The sequence below is a fragment of the Augochlora pura genome, chromosome 1, assembly GCF_028453695.1.
Source record: "Augochlora pura isolate Apur16 chromosome 1, APUR_v2.2.1, whole genome shotgun sequence".
Classification (NCBI taxonomy): domain Eukaryota; kingdom Metazoa; phylum Arthropoda; class Insecta; order Hymenoptera; family Halictidae; genus Augochlora; species Augochlora pura.
This window is the reverse complement of record NC_135772.1, coordinates 5,348,100-5,357,832: the sequence shown is the minus strand read 5'-3', so window position 1 is coordinate 5,357,832 and position 9,733 is coordinate 5,348,100. Positions and strand designations below refer to the sequence as shown.

At 43.1% G+C, this 9,733-nt stretch overlaps 1 protein-coding gene across 5 annotated transcripts in view; it reads left to right on the top strand.

The window, feature by feature from the left end:
* The first annotated feature begins 36 nt into the window (after positions 1-36).
* Serca (ATPase sarcoplasmic/endoplasmic reticulum Ca2+ transporting SERCA) overlaps positions 37-9,733 on the top strand; it is a 32,199-nt gene continuing 22,502 nt past the window's right edge. For 3 of the 5 annotated variants that reach the window (XM_078179508.1, XM_078179500.1, XM_078179470.1), the window contains exons 1-2: positions 3,220-3,531; positions 4,080-4,270. In XM_078179508.1, the coding sequence (XP_078035634.1) occupies positions 4,153-4,270 (118 nt within the window). In that variant the 5' untranslated portion in view covers positions 3,220-3,531; positions 4,080-4,152. Of the gene's footprint in view, positions 171-1,531; positions 1,759-3,219; positions 3,532-4,079; positions 4,271-9,733 lie in introns of those variants that run through there. The other 2 variants (XM_078179480.1, XM_078179491.1) reach the window with 2 other exon arrangements.

The window sequence follows — 9,733 nt, the reverse complement described above, 5'->3', positions numbered from 1 at the left end:
GCGCACATATATATATATATACATATGCATATATTTATATAGTACAAAGATATATAGCTGCCGTACAAATTTGTGCGGCTTGACCAGTGTTTGGGATCGGGACCTACGGTGCCGGTGCTTCTCGACGAACCAAAGAATCGACGGGCTTCCCGGTAAAGAAAGAAGCATTGGTAAGTCCACTTGCTGCATCAACATCGGTGACACCGCCGAGTTAGTGTTTTGTGATGGTACATCTCGACCGACACAGTGTGAACTAATGGGAAAGGATAGATGGCTAGAACAGCGAAAAGAAACGTATTGAAATGGACATGGACACCGGAAAGTGATGTGTGACATTAAAAGCTAAAAGGAACACTAGCTGCATCGTGAACTCTGCTGTGTTACGAAATCGTGAAGAGTCCTACGTGTCCAGTGATTTCTCCTAATTTTTCCGTTAAAGATCAATTTGACGGAATCGACCGGACACGCGTCGGGGGTCGATCATCGTTCGTAGGAAACCATTCGACTACATACATGATAGTATACATATAAACGCGCGAAGGTTACATTGATTGAATTTCTATTACATTTTACGTAGTTTGTTGAAAATTCGAATGATAAAACGGTATCGTAAGTTATAACGATCCGATAGTTTTATCGAGAGGCTTAGAAATGTTTTGCCAAGTATTCGTAATAATCATACGATAATTTACTGTTCCAAAAATTCTCCGTTCCCGGAAGCAACGAAGTATAATGATAAGAAAACGTTGTTCAGGATCGCCGATGTTTTCTTAGATTAGCGTAGCATACCCAACTTTCAGCTAGACTAACATAGTGTATTGCTTCATCGTATGTGTCGGTGTGAGGCTCACGTTACATACAAACACGACCTCCACTTGTTTGCCAACAAACGTACTACATTTCCTATCTTTATAGCCCGTCCACCATGTTGCATCTCATCTTCAAATAGAAACCGTTCCGCCGCGATGCAACGATTCGAATATTATATCACCACCAGTCTCTGTTACCTAACAATATTTTGGCATTAGCGTTTCGCTACCTTTAATTCAAAATGACTCATCCCGCTTGTATCCACACGACTAAGTCTTCGCTTGTTTGTCGTTTTGACTAGTAGCAATTTTAATAAAATAATGGTACCTCGATAATGGTCCTTCGTGCACGTGCAAGAACGCTCGATTCACGGGAAAGGGAGCGAGGGAGAGGAGGGAATGACGTTGCTCGTACGCGCGGATAAAAGTGAAATGGCGAAACATGAAATCTAAAAGTAGATGTCGAGCGGATTAGGATAAATGGTAGAAAAGTGCGTTGGTTGGTGCGTGCAGTTGGGTAAAAACGGGGGAGAGTCGGGCTATAGAGATAAGGGAGTCGATCGAGGGAGAACGGGGACGTGAACGTACAGCCAGTAGCAGCGTGATAGAGTAAAACCGAAAGGGAGGGAGAGAAATCAGAGTGCCTCCTGAACATCTCTGCCAAAATAATTAGGAAGTCGTCGTCAGAGACGTGCTAAAATCGTCCGCTGGGGCACGCGCGATTTGGCCGGCTAGTTGCGTCCCGGGCGTTCGAGTGAGCTGATCGGCCGGACAGGTTTCGGACCGGTTTCAAAGTGTACCCGCCAGTCCCGCGCGGCCAATCGTCTAGCCGCAGTCGTCTGGCTTCTTAGCGCGTGCCATTATTTCAAGTTTACCAAACCGAATGTTATGACCGTTTGCCTATTTTCGTTGGTGCAACGAGACAGCTGCCTACATTAGCGTCAAAAGGGTTAGTTCTACGGGAGTTTTACAATAATTTCTTGTTTGAATGCGCTCTACGAAAAGATAGGATCAAACTAGAGACCGAGGAGGCGGGAAAAGAGTGGAGGCCTTGAAGAAGATTTGATCGATCGTCGCTTAAGATCCAGGTGTCGCTCCATCGGGCTCTATACTGTCGAAAACTATTGCTAGTCGAACAAATTCGGGTTGCGATGAAAAATCTAACTTGGGATTGTCGGAGTAGTTGTTCGTTCTGCGTAGCTGTCACTTGTCACCGATTTTGGTGACCGTAACCCCAATGGGCTACTTCATTCTTCCATTGACACTTGAGTTTACCGCTTAACCTTGGCTTCGACGTTTACTATTATACGACCTCTGAACTTGGTACGAATTTCAAGTTCGCCGATCGTTGACCTTGAACCTGCAAGGATCGCGACAGACATTGACATTTTCCATCGTGCGATGAATTTTCCGTGTGCTTACTTGGTACCCACATTGTTCCGCGGCTGGATAACGCGTAAACACGGGTTAAAACATTGCGCGCTATGACTATATGTATGTCATTGAACAGAGGGTGAACGTCGTGCAAAATTGATGAATAAATGTTAAACATGCTAATTAATAAATTAATTTTTTTAAGCATTTGTCTAGATTCTTACTAAAAGAGCCTATTCGCTTGGGCAATGTTTATAATAATTCAAGTTCGCGTAAAACAAAAGTAAATAATTCGATTTCAAAATTCTACATGTTTGTAGAGATACAAAGTAGAAGTACACTCGACTAAATTCTTCCTCCGTTACGTAACAGTATCGAAAATTTGTCATAGAGCTTCCATCCCCAAGATTTCACTTTTACATAACTCTAATAGTCAATTAACTGTTGAACAAATCTAGGTTTACTCGATTCATCGAGCCCTTTGATTGTATATCTTTGGACAAGTATATCCGTGATTCTTTATACCGATGATCGGTGTCGGTATGTTAATTTTCTTACCGAAATTTCCGCGATGAAAATAATAAGAGGAGTACGAGAGCAACAGTTACATAACGACAATATAGTAATGTCCTTTGAATGTCTTAAAATACGCGCCAAGGAAATAGACTAGTAGAAGACTGAAAATAGCCGAGCGCGTCATACTTTACGAACGCTGTCCAGCCAATGGCGTTGTTCCACATGCTCGATCCGTCGACTCGCACGCACTTTCCTGCGGCATGGCGCGCCCCGACCGTGACGCGGGTTTCGCGAAATAATACAATAACGATCGATTGATTTTTGATCGCTCATAATCTTCTGATACGAATAATGTCCAGGCATCGAGTCGCGAGCAATCGACAGGCTATTTAACAGCAGCCACGGACGTATTTCTGTTTTATTTACGTTAAACAGTGAATCGCAGACGGCGCGGTGGCAGCTGCGCTCTGCAACTTGTTAATGGGGCATTCCGCGAGGTGGCGCGCGTGCGCAATGATTTGCCGTTCGCTGCGTCAGTCTCACGGAAGAGGAGGTTTGCTTAGCAGTTAGGGGAAATATATCCGTTAGGAAAATGACGTGCGTCTCGAATTTCTGTGCCCGCGTATCGTGATACGTCGTGTTCCGGCCGCAGGACTATTATTCTTAGCGTCCGGCGAGTTTTTTCCGTGCCAATTCCGTTTCCTCGTTAGTTTTTTTGTGTGTGCTCGAGTGCAACTTAGGGACCTGTAGCTAACCTAAATATTCGGCAACCGTAACGTAATTTTTCTGTGACACGTCGTCGTCGTCATCGAACGCTTCGACACCGTTTCTGGTGAGTTTCGTTCTTCCATTGGACCTCGTGTCACCCTGTCCTCGCCCGCATAGAATCGGGAAAAACGGAGCAGTATATCCTGCCGCGACCAAGTTATCGCAGTTTCAGCAACATTTAACCTGCAACGCGGACGCGAAAAGTGCGTACACGCGGTGCATTTGCGTACTCTGTGTACGCTCCCATTTTTGCCGCGCGTATTTCAATATTTTCTTTCACCTCCGGTATTTCTCGAACGTTTCCGTTGTCATTCGCTAACCGGCCTCGTGAAGAACGAGCCCTCCCACCTCTTTTTCTTATCTATTCATTTTCTTAAAGATTCGAAGCAGCGTGCGTCGAACACACGTTTCTTTCCCTTTCAGCTGGGAGTGTCTGTCTTCTAGTAATTTTCTGCTCTTCCGATTCTTTTCTACTTTCGTTGATTCACGCATCACGCTATTTTTGCCATTACTAATCTTAGTTTAGTGTGCAGTGTGAATCGTGGCTTATAATTATTTCATTTGAATACTGCAAACAATTGAGTTCTTACCCAAGCTATGTTCGTATTTCAGAAACTACAGTGTGAATGACCGTGGACAACCATTGAACAGATAAGATTAGTGACATACTAATACAAAAACAACCATGGAGGACGGCCATTGCAAGACAGTGGAAGAGGTAGTAGGTTACTTTGGCGTTGATCAGGAAAGAGGATTGTCTGGTGACCAGGTCAAGAGTAACCAGGAGAAATATGGTCTGAACGGTAAGTAAGCTTATCGACAAAACTATAATTCCCATCTTACAATACCACAGGCTTGTACGTACAGACTCGAGAGAATATATTCTGAGCACGCATAATTTTAGCTCCATTTCAAATCTATAATTTACGATATTTTTACTATCCAAGTAGATGGGATATGGTCGTGATCAAATTGTGGATTTAAGTTGGTGCAACTTTAGCATTAAAGGGATAATGTTGCATGATTCCGGTAGCACAAGCTTGCACAGAGGAATTTTGATTTTGCATAAAGGTCCACACAGTCTAGTCACGATATATCGGAAATGGTACGCGTTTCCGTTCTCTGTGTACATAATTAAACGTCACGTGATCCGCTGCGCCGCTATCTGATGAGCAAATGTAACATTACGGAGTTCGCGTAACGCAGGAATTACAGCTTTCTACTTGTTCGTGATTGGCAAAGAAGCCGCACACGAACTTCGAACCCAAGTTCCAAGCCAATGTCGTCTAATCGAGTCACTCGTTGCACGCATACATCACGGATACGCTGAGGTACGCTCGACGAAGTCGAGTAGCGCGGTAAAAGTGATTTTATCAAGCTCCCTAGTCTAACATTGGTCTGTACATTGCGCCGCACGATGTTTATCCCCACCTGTGTCGATTCCATTGCCAATCCTCTGGTACACGTGTTCGAAGTTTCCTCAATGGCCCGCATCACTGGACCACATCTACTACCGGTCGTCGTCTAGCGTAGTTTCTCAGTATACTTATTGTATATCGCTATATGCGGGTACATTCTCTCTTTGAATTAGAGAACTATCAAAAGTCTCGTCTCTTTAATCGTCTCGATCGGAACACGGACGGTTGAAGAAATTTTTCAAATATCCGAGATGGTTTCCTCCTTCTCTCTCCCCCTCCCCCTCTTCCTTCTACCAAGTACCCACGTGTCATCGCTCGCTGAACCGTGTAGATTTGAAATTTCAAAACGTTCGAATAGTTTATTATTATTATAAATGATATGTCGAATGGATTTTTCCGCTCAAGCATAGCGTCCAAACGTTCACAATTTCAATTATTTGCAGCCAATCGTCGACAGTGTTTTAATGTTTTCTGGTGAAAATTTCCTAGTGTTACGATCTAAAATAAAAAGCAGTGTATGCAATTTCTAGAACGTTAATATGTCGAATAAAATTATATAATTTCTTCCGTTTTCTCGGAATCTTGATTTCGTTGTGTGATAAGTATCGCAAATAAAAACATTCGTCGTCGATCGACAGGTTGATATCAAACGTTAATATCGGAAGCTTTGTGCTTCCCTTCGATAAAACTGAGATAAGTCACTGAATACATACAAATCGTTCAATCAAAAATATTTTTATCGACAAAATTGTACGATGACCTTGATGATTCTACCTGTAAACTCTGAAGGGGTCTTCTGGTTTATCCTTGGTGTAATGCTTGGGATGATTTTTTCTATAGATTTATGAAGTTGTTACATAGTTTAACCAAAAAGATTGGAATGATTGGTGTACCACTTTCTTGGAGAGGTGGAATCAACAATGAAAATTAATAGGAAAACACAGGAAATTATCGGTACGTCATGATATAATTATACATTGTAATCAGTCCATGAAAGTCGTTGATCGCGCGATCACGATCACTATCTTGCTCGCTTATCGTTCGATTCGTCGAAAGTCTAAAAAGGGGGCGATAAAATCCGTATATAAAAAACCACCACGTCAAACAAAGAGTTTGTTACATACATAACAAAAACATTTCACAGGTAAGATAAATAAATTCTCGGGAAGAAAGAGTTTTGTTTGCAGAACGCGCAAGAAAGAGAGGTTCGACAAAAATGTCTCCTTCAAGCCACCTTAAGATCGCGAAAAGCGAGACAAGTGGAGGAGACAGTACAAGTAGGAAGCACGAGTTCGCGTTCGCATGGTATTCCGAAATAATAAATAGTATTGCCGTATAGGACTGTCGATAATGGCCTTGAATTCCAGTATTGTGACATGTAGGAAGAACCAGTTGGAAAATACGCGTTACATCGCACCCGGAGGAGCGTCGGGGAAATGTGCGCGGCACGTTGACGTGAAATCAATGAAACGCGTTAATCAAGAAAACGGGAGTTTAATGTGTTCGCAGCAACGAGAACGGCTTGAAGTTGATGAAACGATTAATGAAACCTGTTAACGTTTCGCGCGCGTACACACGACCTACTTAGGAAACCTATCGGTCCCTTTCGTTTGGGCAACGACGAAATTCTATCATGAACCCACATTTCTAACCCTAGCACACCTTTACAGTACAGTTTATATGAACTAAATTGTAGCCATTTCTCTAGTCATCGACTGAACTTTAACCAGAACTGAATGCTCTTGCGGGAACCTCAATATTAATTAAATGGGATACTTGGTTCGACAATTGTTTTCGTGATTTATTAAACTGCGAATAGAATAAATATATGAAGAATTGCCTGTTATCCTGCTGGATGTCGAAGAGAAACTTTTGTTAGATTCATTTCTAGGGAAAGTACACTTTCCTTCGTAGAACTAAAAGGTCGATGAATTGGATTAAAAAATGGCTTCGTTAGTAGAAGCGAAATCTTATTAAGAGCTCGCATGGAAAATTTGAAGAGAAATGTAGTCGAAGAGGGTTTTACATGCGTCCCAATAGGAATGCGCTTAAATTCGCGACTTTTGAAGCGTTCCAACTCGGTCGGTTGTTCGTGTTTCTATAAGAAACTTGTCCCACAGTGGTCCTCGACTGTCGATCCACAAAAATCAAGTCGACCTTTCGAAATTTCCAAATGGCTATCTCCTCTTAACACGGTCGTATTCAGCGTCGGACCGTTCTTCGACACAATCCTTGGGACAATCGTTCGTCAAAGTGTTTGATTACGTTTTCGATACACGGCGAACGGTACCGTTATACCGACGAACGCCCGTTTTTTATCAATTTCACAGCACGCGCGCCTAGTCGACTCTTTCGGGCGATAGTTTATTTTCGCAGAGCCGTCAGTCCGTCGGCTCGGAACATCGAATACCAGATACTTTATCGTTCGTAAGAATCGTCGATCCAAATAATTCTCTCGATCTGCAGAATCTAAAATCAGCGACACTCTTGCAAGCTCTCGTATCCGCAAAGATCGTTCGTTGCCACGGCACTCGTCGAAAATGATCGATCGTCTTCGATCGATTCTAGTTATCTCGTCGATCCCCATCGTCCAACAGAATTTTCCAGCGGTGTGTTTACCAGTTTGCCTTTGTCGCGTCGACGGACGTGTTTGCCGGTTCAAACACCGAGATATCCACCGTTCCTTGCTTGCTTTTACGATTCTCACTGTTATCGGATTCACGGCAAATGCCAGTGCGTCGATTCCCTCTCATTTTCCATCGGGGCGATATTTTATTCGAAGAAACCTTTACAGTAATTTCCTTCGAGCGAAATCTTTTCTCGAAATCACACGATTGAGTCGCAACAATTGTTTTTACATACATCACACGTGACTGCGACGTTATCTACAAATACAATGCAAATCAGCAACCGTTGATGGTAAAGTCAACGCACATTCTAGCTGGGCATTGCACCGCAATGGGTTCATATTTTTCAAACTTTCATCGTTACACGACCAAACAAACTGATGGAGACGTGCCTCATAGAAGCTCTCACAGAAAGCTAATAATGCATCCTGCAGAGATGATCTGTCAGCACTTGAAGGGTTAACGATTTGAATCCGCGCGAAGCGGCTGGCTTTTCGTCGGGCGTTACGCGTCGCGATTACGGGCACCGCGAAACGGGCGAGTTCGCTGAGAAGTATCGTCTTTCGTTTACGAAAATAAAACACGCGGAGAAACAAGTTCGGATGCATGTGCGGCTTCGTGCTCGGACAAGAGCGCACCCATTTCCCCGACTCCCGTTGGGCTGAACAGCCCTTTCTGATTCGCCTCTGGTCCGAGAAACGACTGGATTCGCCGCATTAATCGGTGGTCGGTCGAACGTTCATCGTGCTGCTCAAAGGGATGTCTTTTACACGGAGCATCCGCGGATCAGACAATTTCGGAGTCTAAAATTGGTATGGAACGTGTACACGGCATTATTCGCAGTGTCGTTAAATTCATGGTTCGTCGGGCCCTGGTTTCTGCAGGTGCTTAAACTCTTTCGAAGCTGATCTCATTTTCCATGCTCTGTCTGCTAGCTATTTATACGAATTTCCCGGATATATCTTTCGACGTCGCAATGCTTTCGGAAACAATAATTTATGGCCAAAACTCGATTTCTCAACTTTTATAGTCGAAGAAAATTCTGTTTCTATTTGTCAACTACTTGCAACAACGTTAAAACAATTTCAACTACAACAAGCGAATTCTTAGACCACTGTGCGCCGGCTTGGCTTGTCACGCGGCTCGGTCGGTTGCTGATATCTCGTATCGACCGATATCGAGTCGTTGGAGCACTCGAGACTTAATCGTGTATGGTTGTTCATAGATTGCATGAGAAGTTAGATTATTCGCTCGTTATGTCACTAATTTGTTTCGATAATCGCGAAGCTCTGGTGCAACACTCTGCTAATAAACAAAATCGCGCGGATCGGCGAGCATCGAAGTGCTACATCGGTTATAGTAATTTGATCAATGATAACATCGTAGAGCCAATGGAACAACCGGAGTTATTACACCATGAAGACATTATCGACAGTCGCCGCGTTTGATTCGTCTTCCGTGCTTAATTATCCCTCGTCCACTTTCATACTCCAGATAAACGATTAATCGGAAACTCGTTTATTTAGTCTCGCGATAAACATCGATGTACAGATCTTGATACGAGAGCCTCGTGTAATACCGCGGAAATTCGATTCAATTCGACTCTAACGAATTAAAATCATTTTACCGTTATCATTAGGTAGCGACAATATGCAAATAGATTCGATGATAATGATAGTTAACATGCAATCTCGCAACCAGTCGCTGGTGCAAAGTAATGGAACGTCACGTTGCTGATTGAACGCGCACCAAGAGTTTACAATAGACACGTTTTAGGATCAGAATTCACTGAATAAAATTCACGGGATCTAATTGATTCCCGCATAAGATCAATAAATATCAAATTTGATAGATACTCGTACCGTGTGTAGCGCCTGGTCAGGACGTTGCAGCTTCATCATACTTTGCAGTCCGTTCATCCTGTTCCAGAAATACACATTCCGCGGCCGTTGATACGTTCATCTGTTCATAAACGGCGCGTTCCCTTTCATCCCAGGCCGATCATGACTTTTCAATCTCGTCGAAGACCTGCCGTCATTTAGGCTAGTCATTTTGTGGAGGTATTAGGCATTATTCTTATTCTCCCAACAGAAGAGATTGCTGTGTTCTTAGGATACTTTATCGATAAATCGACGATTCATGGAATATTTGGAGAAATATATTTTTAAATGGTATACAGGGTGATTTTCAAATATTGTAACTCCGGGAAATGGGGGGTAGC